This window comes from Myotis daubentonii, chromosome 21 (genome assembly GCF_963259705.1).
Source record: "Myotis daubentonii chromosome 21, mMyoDau2.1, whole genome shotgun sequence".
Taxonomy (NCBI): domain Eukaryota; kingdom Metazoa; phylum Chordata; class Mammalia; order Chiroptera; family Vespertilionidae; genus Myotis; species Myotis daubentonii.
In genome coordinates this window covers 9528216-9552576 of record NC_081860.1, presented here as the reverse complement: position 1 = coordinate 9552576, position 24361 = coordinate 9528216, and the positions used below count along the sequence as shown (strand labels likewise).

General features: G+C 50.0%; 1 protein-coding gene across 4 annotated transcripts in view; it reads left to right on the top strand.

Annotated features, from left to right (window-relative positions):
* Nucleotides 1-762: 762 nt before the first annotated feature.
* ALPK3 (alpha kinase 3) overlaps nt 763-24361 on the top strand; it is a 48906-nt gene continuing 25307 nt past the window's right edge. For 3 of the 4 annotated variants that reach the window (XM_059678002.1, XM_059678000.1, XM_059678003.1), the window contains exons 1-5: nt 763-989; nt 5595-5633; nt 9093-9214; nt 20242-20359; nt 20933-22163. In XM_059678002.1, coding sequence (XP_059533985.1) covers nt 847-989; nt 5595-5633; nt 9093-9214; nt 20242-20359; nt 20933-22163 — 1653 coding nt within the window. In that variant the 5' untranslated portion in view covers nt 763-846. The remainder of the gene's footprint in view (nt 990-5594; nt 5634-9092; nt 9215-20241; nt 20360-20932; nt 22164-24361) is intronic. The other variant, XM_059678001.1, reaches the window with a different exon arrangement.

Sequence of the window (24361 nt, the reverse complement as noted above, 5' to 3'; positions counted from 1 at the left end):
GAGACACGTGCGGCCTCCCCGGGGGCCCAGGGCGCTGGCAGGGGAGCGGCCTTGTCCAAGGGCTGGACCCACAGCCCCGGCGCCCTCCCCCAGCTCCCCGCTCTCCTGGCCTCTGGCCTCGCACCCTCCACGCAGCTCCTCGGAACCTCGGCACCTTCTGCTCGCCCAGGCCCGGAGCTCGCGCCTCCACGTCCACAGGCAGGCAGCGGGGCAGAAGGCGGCGGCCGCCGGGGTCTCCAGAGCGCGCCCCTGCCCCGACGCCGGGCGGCCCCGCGCACATCGGGCGTCGCTGAGGGAGCAGCCGCGGGGGGTCTCCAGAGAGAGAGCGCGCCCCTGCCCCGACGCCGGGCGGCCCCGCGCACATCGGGCGTCGCTGAAGGAGCAGCCGCGGGGGGTCTCCTGAGAGAGCGCGCCCCTGCCCCGACGCCGGGCGGCCCCGCTGTGGACGCCGCGCACGTCGGGCGTCGCTGAGGGAGCAGCCGCCGGGGGTCTCCTGAGAGAGCGCGCGCCCCTGCCCCGACGCCGGGCGGCCCCGCGCACATCGGGCGTCGCTGAGGGAGCAGCCGCCGGGGGTCTCCTGAGAGAGAGCGCGCCCCTGCCCCGACGCCGGGCGGCCCCGCGGTGGACGCCGCGCACGTCGGGAGCCGCTGAGGGAGCAGCCGCAGTGGCCCCTCAGGCCGGGCCCGCGCCCCCGCGCCTCAGGGCCGCCGGGGGAGGGACAGCGGCAGGTGACGGCCGCCGGGGCTATAAATAGGGGCGCGCGTCAGCCGCGGGCGGAGCGGGCGGCGCTGGGCCGGAGGGCGAGGGCGCGCGGGGCCAGGCGGGCGGCGGCGGTGGGGCAGCAGCATGGGCTCGCGGAGGGCCCCCAGCCGGGCCTGGGGCGCGGGCGGACGGGCCTGGGCCCGGGGCGACCGCGAGGACGACGGCCCCGTGTGGACGCCCAGCCCCACCAGCCGCAGTTACCTGCTGGGCGTGCGGCCGGAGACCAGGTGAGCGGCGCCCCGGGGGCCGGCGGGCGGTGCGGGAGGGGTGAGGTGGGGGGCACAGGGCCGCGGCCAGGCCCTGGGTGGGGCCCCGGCCCCTGGAGGCCCGAGCCTGGGGGCAGGGCCGGGCCTCAGTGGCCTTCACGTCCCTTCACGTCTCCTCAGGCCCCTCACAGTCCGTGGGCCTCACGCCTCTCGCTGCTCGAGGCTCCAGAGGAGAAAGGGCTTTCTTGGGGCGATTTCACAGGGGCCCTAAGGCGCCCTTATCGCCCCTGCCTGACTCCCGCCCGTGGCCCCCCCGCGCCCCACACTGGCTGCTCGGCCTCGGATTCCACAGTGAGAGATAAGGAAGCCCGAGCGCCTGAAATTCCTCGGGCTGGAGGGAGGGGAGCGGACACCAGGTTGGGGGGGGGGGGGTCGGGAGCACGGGGGCGCTCATAGCTGGGGCGGGGGTCACCGGGAGGAAGGAAACCGAAGCCAGTGAGGTTCTTCCTATGGGCCCAGGGTTCTCGTCTCCCCGGGATCTTTGTGGGGGCTCGTGAGGTGAGGGGGTGAGCTGGGATGCCGGCTGGCCCTGTCTGGAGATTGCCTGCCCCGTTTGGGGGAGCGGGATGCAAAGGGAGGGGCCGGACCGCTGTGTCCTTTACTCCTTTTCAGGAGTCACAGGGGTGTGGGTGCTTTAACAGTGGTTCTCAACCTTCTGGCCCTTTAAATACAGTTCCTCATGTTGTGACCCAACCATAACATTATTTTCGTGGCTACTTCATTACTGTCATGTTGCTACTGTGATGAATCGTCATGTAAATATCTGATCTGCAGGATGGTCTTAGGCGACCCCTGTGAAAGGGTCGTTCGACCGCCAAAGGGGTCGCGACCCACACGTTGAGAACCGCTGTTTTAGGACCTGTGTTATCCCAGGGAGAGAGAGACAGGTAGGCAGTGGAGAAGCAGGCGGGCTGCAGAGGCACGCAGACACACAGGGACACGTGCATTGCCATGGAGATGACCCTTCCTGACCCCTCTGGGCAGCTCAGTTTCCCTCCCAATGGGGAGCATATTTTCCAGAGGGAATTGTGAAGGTTGGCCCCAGAACTTGGCTTGTGGGCGTGCAGAAAACAGCCACTCGGAGAAGCTGCCTGGTCACCTACCTCCCTCTGTCCTCAGTTCCTAAAACAGCACCAAAATAGGCACCAAGGACATTGAGGAAAAGTCCCAGGCACTTCCTCGTGAATTGGCTGAGTTCTGTTGACCTTGGAGTTGGAAAAGTTCAAATGTAACCGGAACCTGTTTCTGCATAAAAACTCGTCAAATGGTATCACATGTCTGGGGCAGGGCCGAGGGCTTGTGTTAGTGACTGAGTCAGACTGGACACGGCCCCTGGCTGCCAGGAAAGAATGCCCCTTGCTCCTAACTCCCGGCTCTACGGAAAAACTGGCATTCCAGTCTGCGGGGACGCCGACTGCCTTGTGGGAGCCTCACACTTGTCTCACACTTGTCACAGTGACTTATCTGAGCTTGGCCTCCCATGCCTGGCCTTTGTCAATATCCATGGAACAAGTAGGAGAGAGAAGCAGGGCCTTTCTTGGAGACAGCAGCACTGGAGGGAGGGGAAAAAAGGTGGTTTCAAAACCAGGCGGGAGGCGAGGGGGGCAGGGGTCTGGGCTGTTGGGGAAAAGGCTGGAGAGTGGACATCGTGCTCACTATCCAGCTGCCCGGCCAAGCAGGAGTCTTGGCCCAGGTCTAGAACTTGTCTCCCAGTACACACCTCCCCTCCCTGCACCCCATGGCCCTGGAAAGGTTTCCAGTCCATAGACAGCTCAAGGGTATTTCTAATGTCCCCTGGGGTCAGAGATCCAACATATAAATAGTCCCACCAAACTGTAGGCCCAGCCTCCTAGGGAGTCCAGCCTCTGGAACTTCAGCCCTATAGGCAGGTGGGGCTAGCGTAGGTTAGGAAACTACCGTTGGCTGGATGTAATCACAGCTACCTCATTTCTGAGGGACACTCAGAAGTGTCCCCCTCATTTCTTGGAGGCCCTGGTCCAACCAAGTGAGCTCGGAGGAGCAGCAGAACCTGTGATGTTTGCTACAGACGACTTTGTAACACCTGTTTTGCTTAGGTCAGGCAGGTTGTCTAGGGCTTTCAGGTCAGGATTTCCCAAGGACCTTTTATGGCCTCAAATATCTGAAAGCCAGAAGGATGGGAGGCCTCCAGCTTCCGTGGCCAGGCCTGGTTCTCTCCAGGCCCAATTCTATCTTTATGAAGAGACATTTCCTTCCTGAGCCCCGAGTTTCCATTCTTTAAAATTAAAGTGACATTAAGAACTCTTTTAGGCCTTTCTGCCCCAACACTTGATGTCTCTGATTCTGACCCCTCAGAGCCAGTAAATGGGGAGTTCCCTGCCTGTGAGAGCCCCTAGCCTCATTCTGGCCCAGTCAGCAGGACAGTCACATCTTCCACCTTCTGAAGACACGGTACCTCCATCGCCCAGGATTCCTCCTGATCTGGCTGACATCTCTGGGTGGGGCCTAGAAAAAGGACAATGGGGCGAGGGAGCAGAGACTCCCAACCAGCCCTGGAGAGAGAACCGGGGAGGGTCACTCTCCCAGCTCAGTGCCTTGCCCAATTGCAGGTGGAAGCTGTGGAACCTGTCATTTTTCTCTGTAATTTAGCTGATTCTCTCCCTCTACTCCTCAGGGAAGAAATCCAGACCCAACAAAGGAGAAATCTCTCGATTCTGAGGAGAAAGGCAAAGGAAGTTGATGGTCAGGAAAGGATGGAGTTGGCCAGTGCCTTGGAACCATGGGAGGTTCCTCCCACGCTGTCTCGAGAGGATTTTTAAAGCTCTGAGCAAAGACAGCTGCATTCTTGCTTTCTTCTTCCCATCTTTTCTGGAGCAGCAATTCCTTCTGGGAGGCAGGACCCTTCCTGTTTGAAAGATGCACTTCCCTTCCTTCCTTCCCTCCTCTTCCCTTTTTCTGTTTCTTTATTCCATGAAACAGTTGTTGAATACCCACCGTATGCCTAGCACTGTGCTAGGGGCTGTAGAAACCACAAAAAGATCTAGGTTTGAAGACTGGGTGGGAAGGATTTAGTTGAGCAGAAGGAAAGAGGAAGGGCTTTCCAAGCATGGAGGACAAAAATGAGGGCTGAGAGTCCAGTAATGGATGTGTCATGTTAGTTAGGAGCAGGCCTGATTACAGTAGAACCTGACTAAGTGTTGGAAAGCAGAGAACCATGGCTGGAGCGGGAGTGTGAGTAGATCAGGGAGGGCCTTAAGTGCCCAGCCAAGGAGTAGAGACTCAATATAGTATATGGTGGGGGGACTGTAGCATCTGAGGAGGGGTGTGGTATGAGGGGTGAAGGAGAAGTGGGTTGAGGTGGTCATCAGATATGGAGCCATGAGGGTCTAGATCAGAGCACAATAGCTGGAGTAGAGAGGGAGAAAGAAGGGCCAAGAAGTGTTGATTGACTGGACCTGGGGGTTAGAAGGGGTGAGAGGAGTCCAGAATGGCCAGGGTTAGAGCGCTGGAGTTTGGGGGAGTGCTGGTGGTATCCACAAACCCACTGGAGGGAAAGCCAGGTTTTTTGGGTGGAGAGGATGAGTTTGGTTTTTTGGTTACAAAGAGATACAGCCTGTCAGTGGAGCCTTCTTGCAGTGAAAGATGTACACTGCGAGTGCCATTGAGCAGGCTGGGCTGCTGACAATGGAGGGAGAGCTAGTCCCCTGGTAGGGACAGCTGCAAGGAGTGAGTGGATGGGCTGGCCCCTGAGGTCTCCCGAAGAGCAGCGGGAGATGGTGGTCCTAGACTTCACTAGAGATATTTGTGTTAGGAAGGAGGAGGGAGAGGTAAAAGTTGGCTCAGATCTAGTGGGCTGGAGCTCTACTATGGGGCAGTCCTAGATGGGTCCTCCTCACCCGCCAGTGGCCTACACAGCCCCTAGCTAGTGCCCACCCTCAGCTGCCCCGCGGCAAAGGGATGATCAAGGCTCTAGGCATAATGGGCCTTGTGCTGGTCTGACTGAACTGGGTGCCTCCTGGCTCCTGCTGAATTAACTGCTTTGTTTTTTCCCCTCTTCACTGTCCCAGCTGGTTTGCCTTGTGTGGCCTTTTTAACCGAACTTTAACACATTAATGGGTGTTCTCCAAGCCACCTGAATCCTTCCCAGCCTATTAGGGGATTTCCAGGAATGGGGGCTTTTCTCCCTCAAAAGGCTGAGGGTTGAAGCAGGAGCTTCCCCCAGGCCGCTATACTGTGGGCTGGAGAAGCGTGCCAGCAGCTCTAAGCCCTTTCTTGGGGGCAGTGACTGAAGTGCCTGGGACACACCTTTCTCAAAGCGCAGCCCTAATGGGCTTTCTTTCTGCCTAAGCCCTAACCATTTCCCCGGACTCTGCTGCATTTAATGAGCTCTTGGTTTCAGATAGACTGGTGTCCGATGGTGAGGCCACTTGCTAACCGGAACAGGCCAACTGAGACAGCTGGTCCCTTTTAATAGAAAGGCCTCTGGGCCCTAGATGATGGCTGGTTAATACTTTGCAGACTGTTGGTTTTGCCTCCTCCTCTCCTTGCTTTTTTGGCCTAATGATTCCATTTGCTGTTTTTGCTTAGCTTATCAAGCAGCCGGTTGTCTCTCCCCAGCTCTGGAAGGTAAATGCACATTGCATTACATTTCTCTGACTGCCTTTTTTCTTGGGTATGGACACTGAGGGGCCCTTGGGTGACTGCTTGTGCACTACTAACCAGGCTGCATGGAATGAGGGGAGGGCTGGAGGGTGGGTGGTGTAGGATGTGAGAGGTACTCGCGTGAGCATGGGTCTCACAGGCCACACATGATGCTTGCATGGACCATTTGAAAGGGGTGCAGGGACTCAGAAGTAGGCATGGGTTCTGAGATGCCTGCACTATATCTCTGTGCACTTGGGAGAGGCATCATGGAACCAGAACAGGGAGCCACCAGTCATGTGACCCACATCTTCATCCTAGGTTTTCATGGTTTTTGTAACCACATATCTAGGTTTGACACCTCATTGTCTATCTTCTAACCATGGCTATTGCCTTATATATTTTTTTCCTTCAGTCACTTAAGGCCTCCTACCACCTCTCATTCTGAATTTCCCTTTCCTTTGGCCCCTCTCTACCCCTGCAGACGATGAACTCTGTGAGGTCAGGAGACACCATGTTAGTGTATTCCTGCGTTAGCTCGTTCTCTGAATCTGCTGCAGAGCCAGGGCAGGGCCTGAACCGGCCACAGATGGGGTTTGCCCATTGAAAGACTGTCTCCTGAGCTGGGGACAGCTCTTTACCCCTGACTATTATAATCAGAGTTGGGAGCATTTCTGGACTATTCTCACCACTTGGACCTCATCCCAGACTGGTAGACTCGGGGAGAGTTTGCTATAATTTCTTTAAACAGAGAAGGATTTCTAAGTAGCTAGCTGGTCTCAATAGCTAATAATGTCTACAGATGTGATTAGTACCTACCATGTAGGTTTCCTTTGACGGGGAGAACAGTGAGGAACCTGGTTCTGGATGGAAGAAAGGGTATTACAACTAGTTCAAAGTGGAGCGTGGTCACTGCTGAAAGAGACCATCATGGAAGTTCATTAAAAACAGGGTAAAATAACCATACTTAAGGTCAAAGTTAGGTTCCTTTGAACATTATGTAAACCACTGATTCTGGTATTCTCTAGAGCAGTGGTCGCCAACCAGTGGTCTGCGGACCACCGGTGGTCCGTGAGGTCTGAAAGATTGGCGACTGCTGCTCTAGAGAACACATGATTAGGCTGTGATAGCCGTATGAAGTCACAGAGTTGGAAGGACTTGGAGGTGTCAGGGTGGGAACAGACCACTTCCAGATGTGTGGACTTCCTGGCTTTCCAGAGGACTGGAAGCACACTGACTCCATCCCATGTCAGAGTGGTTAGGGAGATGGGGACAGAAAGCATGTGACCTTCAGTGGAACATGACAGTGTCTGCAGTTATTGTCTGACATGCATCCAGACCCACTCCCCTGGAGGGCCTGCCTCATCCAGGCATGCCCTTCAGCAGTTCCTATGATTTTCCAATTTAAACATATTTTTTATAATATAGCTTAGGACCTAGTGTGGAAAGTTTGAGATGTGTTTTTTCCCCTTCAAAAAAAGTAATAACAAAATGACTACCTGTTGTTGAATATTTAGCATGAGCGCTTGTCTCTGCAAATTTTCTTGAAGCTTGATTTCCATGTTTTCTTTCTTACCCAATAGTTGAAATTATTTTCTTAGACTTGCTCAAGCAGCTTTGTCCTAAGAGCCTAAGCTGAATATTACATCCAGGCTCATGTTCGTGAGTAAGGTAGGATTCAAACTAAGCAGGGAGGACATAATTAGGAATGTTTTGAATTAGTTGCAAAATCATAGAAATCTGATTGCTTTTGGCATGGCAGTTTCCTCTAGAAACTGTTGGTTGGGACTTAGTATTCCCCAAAGTCAGAAATTGCTGTTAGTACAAGAACAGCAAGAAACATTTTCAGATGTTATATTTCCTGAGTGTCAGGGAGTTGATAGTCTAGGTCCTGATGGACCCTCTGTTTCTGAGTGGATTAAAGGGAAAGGAAAAGACACTGACGGAGGAGTTGTAGGTGAGAATATAGCAGGGAGTGTCTAACTGTGACTGCACTCAAGTGTTCAGTTATGTGAGAGGCCAGGATCCACTTTCTTGGTAGTCTATGGACTACCAGGGGTGGACTCCTGTCCTCCCTGAAGGCCTGAGCATCTGCATTCCTGTAGAGATGCCATGGCCGCACCCATCAGTCTAGAAGTTTTACTTGATTTTAGATACTCTTCTTGGGATGCAGTCTTTCTCCTCAAACTCAAGTCCAGAATGATCTCCACGGAAAGGACATATAGAATGTGGAAGGTGTAGGGTTGTAGTTCTTGTTTGCTTGTTCCCACAGACTCTCACCCTGCCCGCTCCTGCTGGAGAGATCACAGGGAGACACACACTGCCTGTGGGTGACCACCCCCTCCTCCGAGGCACAGAGAAAGGCAGCTTTGAATGATTTGTCTTTTTCATCACAGTTCTTACTGCTTCTCTTCACTTTACCCCTCACAGTCCTCCCTGCTGCTCATAATAGGGTGTGTGAATTTGGATGGGGAGGAAGGCTGGGCACAGCTTGTGCACCATACAACCTGGCTATGTGGTTACGCTTCACGCCTTGAGTCTCTGCTGGCCCATGAAAAGGTCTGGCATGGTGGTTTGCTTCCTGTGCCCAGGAAAGAGAGGACTGTAAATGCTAAACAGTGTTGGTGAGTCTGTGCTGGACGCAGTGAGCCCACAAATGCCTCTGAATTCTGGGAGTTGGATTGTCACAGGGAACTAAAAGTCCTCTTTGTAGTTTGGCAATCCTGCTGGTTGGTCTTGGAGCTGCCAGCCATGTGTTCACTTGAGCATGTGGTCTCCAGGTATGGAACAGGGGGCCATGGCTGGCTTCCCACGACAGGTCCATAGCCCTGTTTAGGGTCAGAATTCATTTAAGTCTCTCTTTTCCAATACCCCTAGGAACCTGGGTCTAGACCCCTGGCATTGGCTGGCTTATATTTTGTCTGCTATGAGTCTGTGCTTGCAAATGCAGGCTTTTTTTTTTTTTCTCCTGAGACCAAGCTTTAGAATAGGCTCCTGAGCTCCTAGGACCTATGTATCCTTGAGAGTTGGCCAGCTTTTCCCTTTCTGGCATGAGTGGAGGCTCTGCTATGCTGGGGTCTCCCTCTCTGAGGCTGGGTCTATACATGCACGAGCTTCCACGGAGGCGAAAGGTGGAGGGTGAAGCAAGGCCCCTAATGAGGATGGGGTGGGACGCCAGGCTCTGGCATGCTCAGGAATCTGGCCTGTGTTCAGAAGGCTTCCTATTGTAATGGGTCTGGGTCAGGATTCCATTTAGCCCTTGGTCCCATGGCTGTCCCCACCTGACTGAGAGGCCTAGGCTTCCTTGAAGAAAGACTTAGTCAAGTGCTGGCCATGGCCCCAGGATGACAGATGGAAATGGTAAGATTTAAGCTGCTCTGGACAACGCCAGGCTGTGGGATATTGGGGGGAAGGCAGCTCTGAATAGTTCTTTGCCTTTCCTAGGAGCACCTTCTGCTCCATCATTGCTCAGCTAACAGAGGAGACCCAGCCAGTATTCGAGACCACTCTCAAGTCCCAAGCTGTGTCCAAGGACAGCGACGTCAGGTTCACCTGCGTCATCACAGGTAATGAGGCCATCCCCAGGCAGGGTCCAAGGGGGCTGTGGGGCGGACATGGAGGGGGATTGGCGTGTGCACAAAACTATGCAGGTTGACATTTGTTTTCTTAGTTTTCTCACCAGTTTGATCACCTTATGTCAGCTGGGGTCCCTTTCACCTCCCATTCTGGAGCCATATATACACTCTGCCCTTCTTCAAAACCCGTCTTCAATAAAGGTTCCTCACCTTCAAGCATATACATACACGACTGATGAATCTTAATTCTAAGGGAAGAGACAGTTCAGTTGAAAGAAGTTTTTGAAACCATCTCTCCCCCAAAATCCCTGTTTTACAGTTGAGTAGTTTGAGGCTTGGGCGTCCCAAGCCTAGAGACTAATGTACCATGATTCTGACTGCAGACCTTGGAGACAGACTGCCTGGCTTGGAATGCTGCTTGCCCCCTTTTCAGTTATGTGATACTGAGTAGGTTACATAACCTCTCACTGTCTCATCTGCAAAGTGGGGAATGATAATAGTATGAACTTTATAGGGTTATTATGAAACGAAACGCATTAATACCTGCAGAGCATTTGGAATAGTATCAGGCATACAGTAAGTACCATGTAAGTGTTCGAATAGAAGGCCATTGTTATTTGCATTTCACTGAGCTCCCTGGTAGAATTTGAAGCAACAGGTTGGTAAAATAGGAAGCAAAGTGATGTTCCTTAGAAGGGGAGGGTAGAGAAGTGAGAGTACTGGAAAGCTGGACCAGGCATTGCCCCTCCCCAGACCTCTCAATAGCGTCTCCCACTGTACCAAGCTGACCCACTTCAGGTCCTGCAGGACTCACCAATAGATGCCTACCCTTCCCAGCTGTGCAGGCAGCAGTTCAAGGGTTCTAGGTCAAGGTTCCCTCCACAAGCACGTATTTTATTATTTAATTTTTAAAATTTTTATTGTTAAAAGTATTACATATGTCCCGTTTTTTCTCCCATTGACCCCTTATAGCCTGTCCGCACCTCCCGCCCCAGGCCTTTATCCCCCTGTTGTCTGTGTCCATATGCATACAAGTTCTTTGGCTGACCTTTTCCCACCCACCTTTGCCTTCCCTCTGAGATTCTATAGTCTGTTTTGGCATGGCAGTTTCCTCTAGAAACTGTTGGTTGGGATTTAGTATTCCCCAAAGTCAGAAATTGCTGTTAGTACAAGAACAGTAAGAAACGTTTTCAGATGTTATATTTCCTTCTATGTCTCTGGATCTATTTTGTTCATTAGGTTGCACATATGAGTGCGATCATGTGATACTTGTCTTTCTCTGACTGGCTTATTTCACTTAGCATAATACTCTCCAGGTCCCTCCATGATTTCTCAAAGGGTAAGAGATCCTTCTTTTTTATTGTACAAGCACATACTTTATATCAAGGGCATTGGTAGTTTCCAGCTGTGATATGTCCTGATTCTGGGGGACGTGTCTGCTCTAGCCAGCTAAACCACTTCTCTGGGATTGGTTTCCCCTGGGCAGGTCTCACCCTTACCTAGAACCCTCTGAGCTCCAGTTTGAGAACACTGCCTATTCCAGGGGACACAGAGATGTGCCTGCTTCCCTTACCTTTGTACAGCATAACACATTTTGCAACGTTTATCTGTTTCCATAGTCATTGAATTCTTACAAAACCCAGTGAAGTAAGTGCTATTATTTTACACAGAAGGAAACTAGAATAGTTGAGGTGATTTGCCAGAGCCTACAAAGCTGGTAAGGAGGAGATAAGCTTTTGCTCTGCAGCTCCTGAAGCTGTTTGCTTATGCCTGCTTCTCCTGCCCTACTGTGGCACTAACTGTGGCTCTCTCACAACTCCAGGCTTTTGCATATGATATTTTCCCGATATAGAAAATCCTTAATCCTTCTTTTTGAAGAAAATTACATTTTATTTTATTTTACCAAAACAAAACAACACATGCACATTGTTTAATACTTCAAATTATACTAACAGGCATATTATCAAAATATAGTAGTTCACCCCTTCCACCAAACTTATCTTCTTAGAAGCAACTGTTTTCAGCTTTTAGCTTCTTCTTCTGGTGTGCATACATTTCCATAAGACTAAGTAATATGTGAACACTGCTGACTTCTGAGTCTTCAAGTTTAGATGCTATCTCATCTTCCTTTTATGGTAGATGGGGAATTAGCTCTCTTTACCGTAATTTTCTCTGCTCCCCCTTACTTATTTTCTCAATATAGTTATGATTTTTGTTTAAATCAATATTTACTGTTTGCCTTATTATGCCTATGCAATATTATTCATAATTAATGTTGTAGTATACTATGATTGTATTTCTTATTTTTCCTAAAGTTAGTACTTTCTTTAGTTTTTCACTTAATTAGTTTTTGGTACCTATTACTAATTTTTTTACACTTTTTAATAGCCTTTAAAAAATTGATTTTAGAGAGTATAGAAGGGTGGGGGGAGAGAGAGAGAGACAGACAGACAGACATTGATGTGGATCGGTTGCCTCCCACATGTGCCCCAACTGGGGATTGAACCCATACCTAGGTATGTGTCCTGACTGGGAATTGAACCGGCAACTGTCCAGTGCATGGGACAACGCTCCAACCAACTGAGCAACCCAGCCAGGCCCTAATAGCCTCTTAATATAATTTTCTGCTAAGTCATTGCCCTCAGTACTCTGTCAGCTACTTCCTTGGAGACATCTCTCTTGCAGATCTCTATCCTTCGGTCTGAACTGGTGGCCTCTGAGGTCTGATCCACTGGTGGCCTATTAGGCCTGGTCCACAGCTATTCTCCTGGGTCTTCCCTTTGCCTTTATCCTGGGTTGACTCAGTTTCCTGGGTCTCACATCTTCCTTTTTTATTTGACTTACTGTATGGCTTTATTGAACCACATCCTTCAGTAGTTTCAGCAGGTCCTAAAGATGGTACAATAGCAGGAGGCATTGTGATGACAGATCTCAACCTATCTTTCCTGTGATTCATTCTGCACCAATATGATTTAGTTGCTTTCTATGTCCGGTGCATGATTGACATCCTAGGATCTCACTTCACTGTCATCCTGTAGATTCCCTTTATTTCTCTCCTGTGAAGGATTTCCTGTGTTCCAGGGTTTTCTTTCTTGATTTACATTTTTGTTTTGGTAGCTTCCTAGGAGGAGTATATGGGAAGTAGATGTTAGACAACTTATATTTTAAAATGTCTTTTTCTTTACTTTACTCTTGATAGAGAGTTTGGCTGGGTATAGAAGCTGAAATTGAAAATAATTTCCCTTTAGGATTTTGACGAGATTTTTCCATTGCCTTCTTGCTCCTAATGTTGCTGTTTGGAGCAGGAGGAGAGTTTGGTTCCTAATCTTTTGCATGAGACCATTCCCCCCTCCCCCCCCGCAACCCCTACCCCCTATGGAAGCTTGTAAGAATGTTCTGCTATTTCATAATGATGTATCTTGATATGGGTCTCTTTTCATCCTGGGGCATGCTTGGGCACTTTCAACCTGGAAACTGAATGCCTTCAGTTCTGAGAAACTTGAGATTATGTTGATGTTGAGTCTTCCTCCTGTCATGTGGACATTTACTACCAAGGACTCATTCTCTTCTTTTCTGGACCTTTTTCCCCTTTCCATCTGCTTATCTTTCTGCTCTACTTTTGGGACATTTCCTCAGTATTATCTTTCAACTCTTCTAACGTTTTTTAATTTCTAAGATGTCTTTGTAAACCCTATTGACTGTAAATCCTTGTTTCCTGCATGGGCCCCAACCGGTGGCAGAGAGTAAACCCACAACTCCGGTATGTGCCCTTGCCTGGGAATCGAACCCAAGACCCTTCAGTGCACAGGCCATCGTTCTAACCACTAACCATTTCAGCCGTCCAGGGCTTAAATCCTTTTCTATAGCATCCTGTTCTTTTCATGAATGTAATATCTTCTCTTTATTCTCGGAGACTACTAATGATAGTTTTCTAAGAGTTTCCTTCTCCATGTATAGCTTGTGTTTCTTCCAGTTGGCTTTTTAAAAATTTGTTTGGGTCCATAATCATCTGTTTACAGGCTTTCCTTAGATATCTATGAGATGACTGGCCGGTAATGATTAAGAGTGGGAGACTAAAAAGCTGATTGGAAGTTCTTAGCAAGTAGGAGGGGCCTGAAAACTTGGGTCTTCTCTGTAGGGTGATTTGGGGGCCACTGTTGGGAACTGCCACTGTGTCTTTAGTCCTTTCCTCCTGGACCAGCAAGATTCCTCAGTGTGTAGTCTCCAGTATCTTGTCTAGAGGGTAAAAGTTTTATGGGAAACACACAGATTAAAGGGTTGGGTGGGCTCTCTGTATAAAGCACTTATTTTATATGTATGATTATTGTATTTTTTCCGTTTTCCACTGAATAGTCATGCCCTCCGTGGCTTATCCTCAGGGATAAGTTTTATCTTTCTAGTTATAAATCTCACCCTTGGCCATGGTGGGGAAGGAGCTGTCACCTAGCGGTACAGAGTGGATAAAGGGATCCAGAGATCTGATAGTTTTCCAAGTAACTTTTTACCTTTCCAGCTCCTCCTATAGCCCCAGTCTTAAAGGCACCTGTGGCCAGTTCTTATGCCCTGTGGGGCTTTTCTAGTGTAGGAAGGGTGATTGTCAGTTTTTCTCATGCTGGACTGGGTCAGGCGGCCTTGGGTCTGCTAAGCAGTTTCTCCTTGTCCATCTGCTTTCCAACTTCCAGTGTTGTTGCTCCTAATACTCTCCTTGCCTGTTCTCCCCTTACTTGTGGTTTTATATCGTTAAGGAAAAATCTCTGTAGTGCAGTCTTAGTGGTTTGGGGGAGAGTGAAAATAGATGATCTGCTTACTTGGCCTTTTTACCTAAAAGCCTACTACTTCTTTGCCTGGCAAATTCCTCCTCATCTTTTAAGGCCCAGCTCAAATGGTGATCTCCAGGGGGGCATCTTTAGTATTTGCATTTAAAGCTCTTGCTCTCTCCTCAATGGCACAGTTTGTTTATACATCTCTTTCTTCAACAAGACTGTGAGGTCTGTGAGGTTAGAGCACACACCTGACACATTGTGCCTCTTGGGAGCTGGCACAAAAAAGGTGCTCAGTATATATTTGCCCAATGACCATGCTGTGAACAATATCCGTATCTTTTCCACTTTCCATGTTGCCTATACATTTCAGTTGCAGCTTCGGTACCTTGGCAGTAGCACTTGTTGTGGGGGCCTCTGGCCACTTGAGAGGTGCAGGCCTCAGGGATGGCTTTCCCTTCTCTCCTTTTGTCCTTCTGTCCATTGTAGCCATGGACTCTGAGAGCAACGTAGAGAGCCCAACATGAGTCTGACTTACAGAATCTTGGGACACTTTATTGAACACTTCCAATGTCATCAAGGGAGTAAGCTTTTCCCTGCTTCAAGCCCAACCTAAAGGGGCAAACTTGTCTCCCCTCAGTCTCCTGAGACGGGCTAGGGTTTTCTGTGTAGGAGCCCCTACCGTGCTGAGATCTACAACACTATCAACAAGGTTGTAAGATTTCCAGGATTCTGTATCTCTAACCTCCATACCCTTGTCCATCATTGTACCTAACTCCCTCTTCCCCCTCCTCACCTCCACGCATACAAACTATCTCAGGTTACTTGGGTTTTATGCAGCAGATTAGGAAAGATTTCTCTGTGATCACCATAGTAAAACTGGAAATAAGCCATTTCCAATTAGCAATGAGAAAAGAGAAAATGTAGACTGTAGGAGAGGGGGAAGGGTGATGCAGAAAGATCAGAGAACAAAAGAAACAGGGTTAGAAATCAGCTTTCCAAGAGGCGGGGGAGGTAGAAGTGGGTAAAGGGGGGATACATGTTGATGGAAGGAAACTTGACTTGGGGTAGTGAACACACACTACAATATACAGATGAATTGTATACCTGAAACCTATATAATTTTATTACCCTATGTCACCTCAATAAATTCAATTAAAAAAATATTGGCTGTCCACATATTGAAAAGGTGGGTGGTGGTGGATGGGTGGATGGCTGAGATTGGTCTGTGTGTGAGACTGGCATGGTAATCCTGGCTCGTTTCCATGGAGACAGTAATCACAGTTGCCTCTCTTCCTCCACCCCGCTGGTAGCATTTTTTATACTAGGCTGTGATGAGTCAGCCCCTGCCAGGAGCAGGTGATGCTTTCCTGGTGGGTCAGAACCTAGTCCAGGTGAGAGAGAGGCGGCTGTGCTGGTTCCATGTGGGCTGACCTGTGAGGGATGCCCTTGGAGGCTCAGAGAGGAAAAGTTTTACCCTGAGATTCTTTGTGAGAGTTAACACGTAGGAGGATAGCGGACCTTGACTGGTCCTTTTGCCTGCTATCTCCCCCGGGAGCCCCTCAAGCCAGAATGCTACTGCCTTCCCTGAGGCTGTCTAGCCCATTGCTGGCTAGCATGGTGGCCTCCTTCCCCACTCTCCTCAACACTGTTATAGATTCAATGTTGGGGTGTGTGTGAATGTGTGTGCACATATGTTGGGGCAAGAGGAAGAGGAAATACTAGCAGCAGGCTAGATGGATCGAGGGACTGAGCCTTTAGACAGAACCAAGTTCCTGAAGAAACTTATTAGAGATGTCAGTCTAAATAATGACTACTGGTGCAGACACTTGCACATTGGTCCCAGAACCACCAGTAGAGAGATCGTTAGAAAAGGAGAAAGGAAACCAGGGCTTTGCCATGGGCCAGCCATGTGACCCTGCGTAAGTTTCTTAGTTTTTTCTGACTCATCTTCTTCTTCTTTTTTTTTTTTTTTTTTTTTGCATAAAATAGGGATTAAAACACCCGCCCTGTTTTATGGAAGAGAGGGATTTGAATTTTGGCTCTTTTACTTAGCAGCTGGATGAATTTGGGTAGGAGCCATCATTTCATGGGCCTTGATTTTCTCTTCCTCAAATTGGGAATTAACATTCTTCACAGGATTTTTGTGAGGATTAGATGAGATAATACATGAAAAATGTTCAGCTCAGTGCTTGACTCAAAGTAAGTCATGAGTAAACATTAGCAATTGTTTTCACAAGATTGTCCTGAGGGCCAAATGAAACTCTGTACTTGAAAGCTCTTTGAAAACTTGAGATTTACATTCATTATGACTCTTGAATCTGAGCTTCTCCAAACGGAATGGTTGGGAGGAGGCTGCAAGTTCCAAGTTGGGTTCCAGACTCGGGTCTGCTGGTTGTGAAGCAGAAGTCACAGGGTGTGACAGGAAAAGGGAAGGCCACCGGCTCCAGTGCCTCTGTGGGCACACACTTCGGCATGCACGTGTGTGCAGCAGGGAGGGAGGGATCTCTCCTGCTTTTGTCTGTTTTAGAATACAGTTCATATTATCCAGGGGATAAGCCATGTTTTCTCCCCAATTAAAATTGTTTCCAAAACTCACGGTTGCCATGGAGCTCTAAGCTGTCAGGTTGGTCCCACTTTGTAAAGAGGCACAGTGGGCGGCATGGGGGCTTTGGCCCCAGCCTTGAGGCTGTGGAGTTCAATCAGTGTCCACCTTCTTTCCCCATCCCTGCCCCCTTGCTCCAGCCTGGATGGACTCAGATGCCCTGATGCCGAGGCCCTACTGGTCAGGTCATGGGGCAGGGCCCTTGTAGGGATGAGATCATCCCACAGGATGGTGAGGGCACCCGTGCTGGTCCTGGCCATATGCATAGTGATGTAACCAGCGGCTTTAGCTCACAGTGGAAACATGGGGTTCACTTTACAGTCAGGGCTGCCCAGAGTTTGTTCCTGGCCGACCTGGCTGCAGCCTTGCCTCTCTTGTTCCCAGCTTCTGTACACAGTTCCAGGGTGCCCTGTGCTTCCACCACTCTACTCTCCCCCCACCCCTACTCTACTGTTGTGTTCCTTTGTCAGGCATGCCCTTCCCGTCACCTCTGGTTTGTTTGTTCACTCATTCTCTTACTTATATACTCACTTATCCAGCAGGTTTGATGAAGTGACTGCTGTGTACCAGGCACTGTCTTAGTTGGAGGGGATATAGCAGTAAGGAAGACACGATTCCTGTCCACATGGGACAAAGTCAAGGAGGGGAGGAAGACAAGGAAATAGCCAATGACAGTGCTGTGAAGGGCAAGTAAAGAGGTGGGATCCAGTGTGGACGGCCCACATTTTCTGGCCTACCCTTCAGAGCTAGTTCAAAAGCCACTCCTACCATAAAGCTGTTCTTATTCCCCAGCCAGGAGTGCTTGCTCCCTTCTCTGCACCCTGAACACTTAATGCATTGCTTCATTCATTCATCTATAAATATTTAATGAGCGATCCATACCAGGCACTATTCTAGAAACTGGTGACACAACAGTGAATAACATAAGTCATGCAGCTGATATTTCCATGGGCAACCTGGAGAGGATGGATGTAAACTAACAAAGTCATAGTGTATAATATGTCAGGTAGCCATGCATTCTGTGAAGGAAGATTAAACGGTAAGAGGATTAAGAAGTGCAGGGAGAGGCTTCTCTGAGGAAGTGATGTGAGGACAGACAAGGACTTGCAGTGTGATGTTCACATGGTGTGTGAGAAGGGAGCCTGCAGCATCATGGGCTGGAGTGCATTGGGCAAGACCAAGTGGTAGGAGGTGAGGTCAGTGTGCTAATGGGCCCCAGATCAGGAGGCCTTAATGAAATGGGAGCTATTGGGGTGTTTTGAGCAGACGGGCTTCATGGCCTGACGAGAGAGGAAGGGAGAAAGAGAGCGATAGAAACATCAGTGATGAAAAAGAATTATTGATTCGCTGCCTCCTGCAGGCTCCCTTCTGGGGATCGAACCTGCAACCTGGGCATGGGCTCTTGACCGGAATTGAACCAGGGACCCTTCAATCCACAGGTGGATGCTCTATCCACTGAGCCAAACCAGCTAGGGCCTGACTTTGTTTAAAAAGGCTCCCTCTGGTTGCTGTGCTGAGAATGGGTTGAAGAGACCCAGGGAGGGAGTAGTGAGACCAGAGAGGAGGTTATTGCAGAAATTGAGGTGTGAGATGATGGTGATAGACCAGATCGATGGTGAGAATGGCAAGAAGTAATCAATTCTGGTTATTCTGAAGGGAGGACTCTTAGGTTTGTCTGATGGAGTCGACATGAGAAAAGGAAGGAATAAAGGATTACCTCTAGGCTTTGCCCTGAGCCAAAATAGAAGGGTAGAGTTGCCATTTACTGAGCTGTGTGGGACCTGGCTTGGGAGAGAGAATAAGGAGCTTGGATATCAGGTGAGGAACAAGAACTAGGAGTTCAGGGGAGAGGTCTGGGCTACACATAGAAATATCGGAGTCATGAACCTATAGATATTTAAAGGCCACAGGATGGGATTAGATCCCCTAAATTATTTGGAGAAAGAATGGAAAATGGTTCTGAGGCCTGAGCCCTAGGACATCTCACATTTATAGGCCTAGGTGGTGAGGATGAAAGAGATTAGGAAAATCGGCCAGTGAAGCAGGAAGAGCCCTCGGAAGGACCAGGTGAGGAGAAGGTTTCAGAAGGGGTGGGTCAGTGCTGATAGATTGGGTAGATAAGGCATAAGAATTAGCAGTGGATTTGGCACTGTTTGAGTCACAGGTGACCTGGACAAGAGCAATTCTGGTGCAGTGGTGGGTACAAAAGCCAGATTGGAGGAGAGAATGGAAGATCAAGTACAGACAAGTCTTTCTAAGTTTTTTTCTGTACAGGAGAGAACAGAGAAACAGGGGCAGAAGAAGATTGGGGTCAAATGAAGTTCCTTTTCAGAAGGGAGACAGTGCAGCAGGCTGTGTGCTGATAGCAATGATATAATAGAGAGGAAAAGTTTGGTGATACAGGAGAGAACAGAACAATTGTTGGAGAGATGTCCCTGATGAGACAGGAAGTGGGATCCAGTATGGGCAGCGTTAGCAAGGCGAGTGGGCAATTTATCCATAGACAGTAGGGCAGGGAGAGCAGGTGTGTAAGGACCTGTCTTATCTTGTTTTGCTGTGCAGTAGGTTCCCTGAGAGCAGATACCCTGTCCGTCTTGCTTCTCTGTCTTCATAACCCTCACTTGGCAGTCAGCACATAATATATATATTTGAGGGGGTTGTACATTAGGAGTCTTTGTTTTCTAGTAAGTATTGCAAATCTATTGTAGTTAGCTGAATTCATTGGTAAGGCTAGCCAGATTTTTTTATGAAATTGACTGGAGGGCGGCCGTGCCCAGGTAAGGAATGGAGTCAGTATTTGGAAGGATGTTGGGACTCTTTCTCTGGCTCCGAGCTCTTATTCTATCCTGAACATTGAATTCATTTTTCCATCTCACTACAGACCAGTGTAGTCTGCTTCTCAGTCCATGGGGCAGAGCATGGTTGTACCCCTTTGAAGTTATATTTCCAGACAACAAGGGAAGGCTGTCTCTTGGTCCTAACTCCCAAATCCTAGGTCAGTGATTGGGATTAGATTAGCTGACTGGGTGTCTGTTCGTGGACCAGTCAGCTATGTGACTAATAGTTAGAATCTCTCCGTGTGGGTAGACCTGGAAGTCCCCAGAGAGGAGGGGCTGGGAGGACACTTCAGCCAGCCTCACAGCAGTAGGGTAGGTAGGTGTGGATGGTTTGGTGGTGGAAGGGTGAATGGATGGGTGTTTCAGCCATGTCATCAAATAATTGCTCAGGAACCTGGAATGCAAGAAAGAGGGCTCTTGGCAGTGGTGCTGGTGTTGAGGTGTTGGGGGAGATTTCTGAGGATAGAGCCGTCATTACAGTTGAGGATGTGAACAGGCCACTGAAGAAAGGAAGCTTATTACTATCAGCCAAGGCTTTCTAGAAACTTCTTCCTTCTCTTCTTACCAGGAAGCTAGGAAGTTTCTCCTCCGTATTTGCCTTCCAGATGCTGAAGAGGAGCAGTTTTCGTCTTTGACAGGGCCTAGATTCTAAAAATACGCTCAACCATATGATAGCCCTGTTCTGCCAGCAAGCCTGGGGCAAGCGTGCCAGTCCAGTCTCTTCAGGTGGTTTGGGGGAGCCATGACATCCTGTTCTCTCATCTCACTCTTTTGAAATTGGTCTTCCTGCAGCCCAATCTCCTGTTTCCTTCTTAGGATACCCAGAGCCAGAGGTGACCTGGTACAAGGATGACACAGAGCTGGACCGCTTCTGTGGCTTGCCAAAATATGAGATCACGCATCAGGGCAAACGCCACACACTGCAGCTCTACAGGTAAGGGAGCAGGGCTTGCTCTGACTCTGTCCTGCTGAGGGTTCTGTGGCCCAAGCCTGCCCTCAGCAATAGAGTCAGCTGGATGAAGATGTCCAGGCAGGCTGTCGGCCTGGAGCTGGGGTTGTGTTGTTGAGTTGAACCACCTGGTGAACTGTGTCTGCCTGCCAGTGTCTGGAATCTCCTAAGGCCAGGGTGGGAGTATTTGTGACAGCCAACGAGCTGAGTGCAACAAGAGGAGGTCCTGACCCATGGAAACATTTTCCATGAGGTCTGCGGCCAAAAAAAGCTCCTGTGTCATCCTTCACAAGGGGCTGTGTGGGTCACCTGCTTCTGAAGGGAACTCTCCTGTGCCCCAAGTCTAATCCCCCTGGAACAGCATGATCTTGATCAGCTTCCATCCTCTTGCTGGCCTTAGTTTCCTCAACTATACTGAAGAGTGATGGGCGTGGCACTCAGAGCAGGACTTTTAGGGACTGGGGTAGCTTGCTCAACTCTGAGCGGCTCTGGCTGTGGGGAGTGGGGGCCTCTCACATCCCGGAAGGAAGGGTTGGCATCTAATGCTTCTGCCTCCAGGTGTCAAGAAGAAGATGCTGCCATCTACCAGGCCTCTGCCCGGAACACCAAGGGCATCGTGTCCTGCTCGGGGGTTCTGGAGGTGGGCACCATGACCGAGTACAAGATCCACCAGCGCTGGTTCGCCAAGCTGAAGTGCAAGGCCGAGGCAAAGATGCGTGAGATTGAGCAGAGCTGGAAGCGCGGGAAGGAGGTGGCGGGAGAGGCCGATACTCTGCGCAAGCTCAGCCCCGACCGCTTCCAGCGAAAGCGGCGGCTGAGTGGGGCTGAGATGCCAGTCCCCTCCGCCCCCACCAGGGAGGCTGAGGACAGGACCTCAGCAGCTTGGCAGGAACGGGAGGCTGAGCCTGGTCAGCAACCAGGTTTATGCCTGATCAACAGTTTTGCCCCTGGAGAGGTGACCACCAATGGAGATGCTGTCCCGGAGAATGGGGAGGACGGGGATCATGGCCTATTGACATACATCTGTGAGGCCATGGAGCTGGGGCCTCAGAGAGCCCCCCAAAAGGAGTCAGGGGCCAAGAAGAAAAAGAAAGTTGAGGAAACTAAGCCAGGCCTACGGAAGCCAGAGTTAGAGAAGGCAGCTCGAGGTCACCGCTCTGAAAACTGCGTCCCTAGTTCAGACAAGCCTGACTCCTGTGGGACACGGGGGCCCATGGACGCAGAGCAAATTCAGACCTGGTCCAGAGGCAGGGCTGCACGGGGGCCTGGGTCCTCAGGAGTAGAAAGCACCAGGAAGCCAGCCTCTGCCATGGGCTCTCCAGCCCAGGCCCAGAATGTCCCAGCCCCTGTCCCAGGCCCAGACCAGGAAGTATATTTCTCCCTGAAGGACATGTATCTGGAGAGCACCCAGGCAGCCAGGCCTCAGGGGGAAGAAGGGTACCACACACAAAGTGGCAGGGAATCTAGAGAGATACCCTCAGGGAAGGTGCCCAGCGAGGCAAAAAGTGAGAAGGGGCCTCCAGCCCCTGACCAGCCGATACCCTCAGCCCCTCAGCCAACTAGGCCTTTCAACAGGAAGAGATTTGCCCCTCCGAAGCCCAAAGGGGAGCCCACCACCAACAGCAAGCCTGATTCGTCCCTGAATCAAGCTCCAGAACCCGGAGCCCAGAGCTTAGGAAACGCTCCACCTCAGGCTTCTGCCCAGGTGCCTACACCTCCTGCCCGGCGGAGTCACAGCACAAGGGACAGCCCCTTGCAGGGACAAGCAGGCCGTAGGACTCCAGGAGAGGTAAGTGTGGGTGCTGGGTGCCTGGGGGTCGCTCTGGGAAGCTGACTTCATGGAAACTCTTGCTACAACAGCTCGGCAGCCAGTGAGCAGTGGGATATTTATAGAAGGGGTGGGGTAGGGATGGAGTGCCAGTCTGGAGCAGGGGACCTTGCCCCAGCCAGTCTCCAGATGCCAGGCATGTGGGCAGCACAGCCTGACAGTGTGGGAGTTCACAGCCAAGGGGCCTGTGCCCCAGAGGGAGGCGGAGGAAGACGATATTTTTTTGTTGAGGAAAAAGTCAGTGGAGAGTTTTCTGTGGGCTTTTCCTTAGAGAACAGTTTCCTGGGGGAGACAGGAGCAGGAGTGTGCTGCAGTGTGCAGTGGGGTCTTGACCTGGATGCTCATTAGAAGATTTAAAAAAGATCAGAGTTCCAGGAAATTCTGATTTAATGTGGGTTTTTATCTAAGATTTTGGAGACGGGTGTACCTGTGTACAAATCACACCTTAACATTGTGTGATCTTGGGCAAGTTGTAACATCATCATCATCATCATAAGACATACTTCATAAGGCTGTTGCAAGAATTAGAGTGCTTAGCACAGGGCTTGGTACATATTAAGAACTAAGTAAATGACAGGAGGTATAAGATAGTACTCTAGTGGAAGACAGGTGGACTGCTTTACCTGGGAACAGGAGTGTCGTTGTTTTCTGGGGATCAGGTAGCCAACAGAGAAAAGGTGATGTGTTTTTGTTTTGTTTTGTTTTGTTTTGTTTTAAAAGGTGATGTTTTGTGTGGAGACGGGCAGATAATTGACAACATTAAGGCACTTGATGGGAGTGGGACAACATTAAGGAGTTTGATGGGGGTGGGGAAAGAGGGTGGGAAGGCTGGGATTGAGAGGATGGACAGAAAGGAGTTTGTCCTGTGTGATCACTGCTTCATGTTTCAGGGGGCAGAGGGCAGGCAGTATTTCACAGGAGTTTAGGGAGGCAGTGTTTTATAGTGGGGCAGAAAGAAGGCAGTATTTCTTATGAGTGGCAGAAAAAAAAGTGTTTCAAGAGTAGGGGTAGTGTGGATAAGAGATGGGATACACATACTGAGAAATTATTGGTTGTTTATCTGAAATACAAATTTAACCTGGTGTCTTGTGTTTCGTTTTGCTAAATCTGGCAACCTTAAGTGGAAACAGCATTTTGGCGGAAACTAAGATGAGACTGTTTCTTGGGATGGAGGGAGCAGAGCCTGGGCCCCAGGAAACAGGAGGAGCTTCTGGAATCAGGGCTTACAGGGGTTGGGCAGAGGACAGATGGCTTCTTGGAACTGGGAGGGAATCACGTGCGTGCGGTCCAAGCTGCTACAGCACCTCAGGGAGGGCAAGGGGAAAGGGGTGCTTCATGGAGAGCAGAGAGGGGCTGCCTTTCCCATGGAGAGAACTTTTATGGGGGAAGGAGGGAGAGATCAGTTTCAAGGGTGAACAGGGGAAATGATTTTCTTTCAGTGGATGCTGAAGTTAGTCTGTGTGGACAGTTGTTCAGAGGGCGCTAGAGTACAGTGAACCTCAAACCAGTCTGTTTAGAATCTGTTTATGACCCTCATGCTTGGTCTCAGGAGATTTTAGCAGCTGGTTTGGTGAGTTCTAATGGCCCAGATGGGGCTGCCTCACGTACTTGACAGCCCACAGGCTGGACAGCAGGGCTTTCCTGTAGGGATGGCCCTCATAGGGCCCTAGGGATTTCATTTGGGAAGTGACAGGCTGGCACCCAGGTCTGGGAGTGAATCTGGCTCCTCCACCCACAGGGGTGGGGAGCACCATAGCCAGGATCCTGGCAGGGTCCTCCTTGCCTCTCAAAGGTGAGAGGAGAGGGTTCAGGCCATGTGAGCAGAGGAGAGGCTGGCTGCAGTGGTTCTGCTGTTCTTGCAAAAAGTGTGTGTGGCTTTTAGTTTTTTATACTTAAAAAATGTGAAAAATGCATTTAACATCTGTGTAAATTTTGAAGCTGTTGCTTTTTAGTGGCTGAAGTTGACTGGTTTTTCATATTTTTATAGTACCAAATCTTTTTAAAAAACACATTATATGTTGGATTATGAAAGAAACACATGGTAATAGTAGAAAATATGGGGCGAAGCCCTAAAAATTCACCTGTAATTCTACCATACAGAGACATCTTGGTATATCTACAAGTCTTTTTGCATATGTAGTTTATTAGTTTTTAAATTT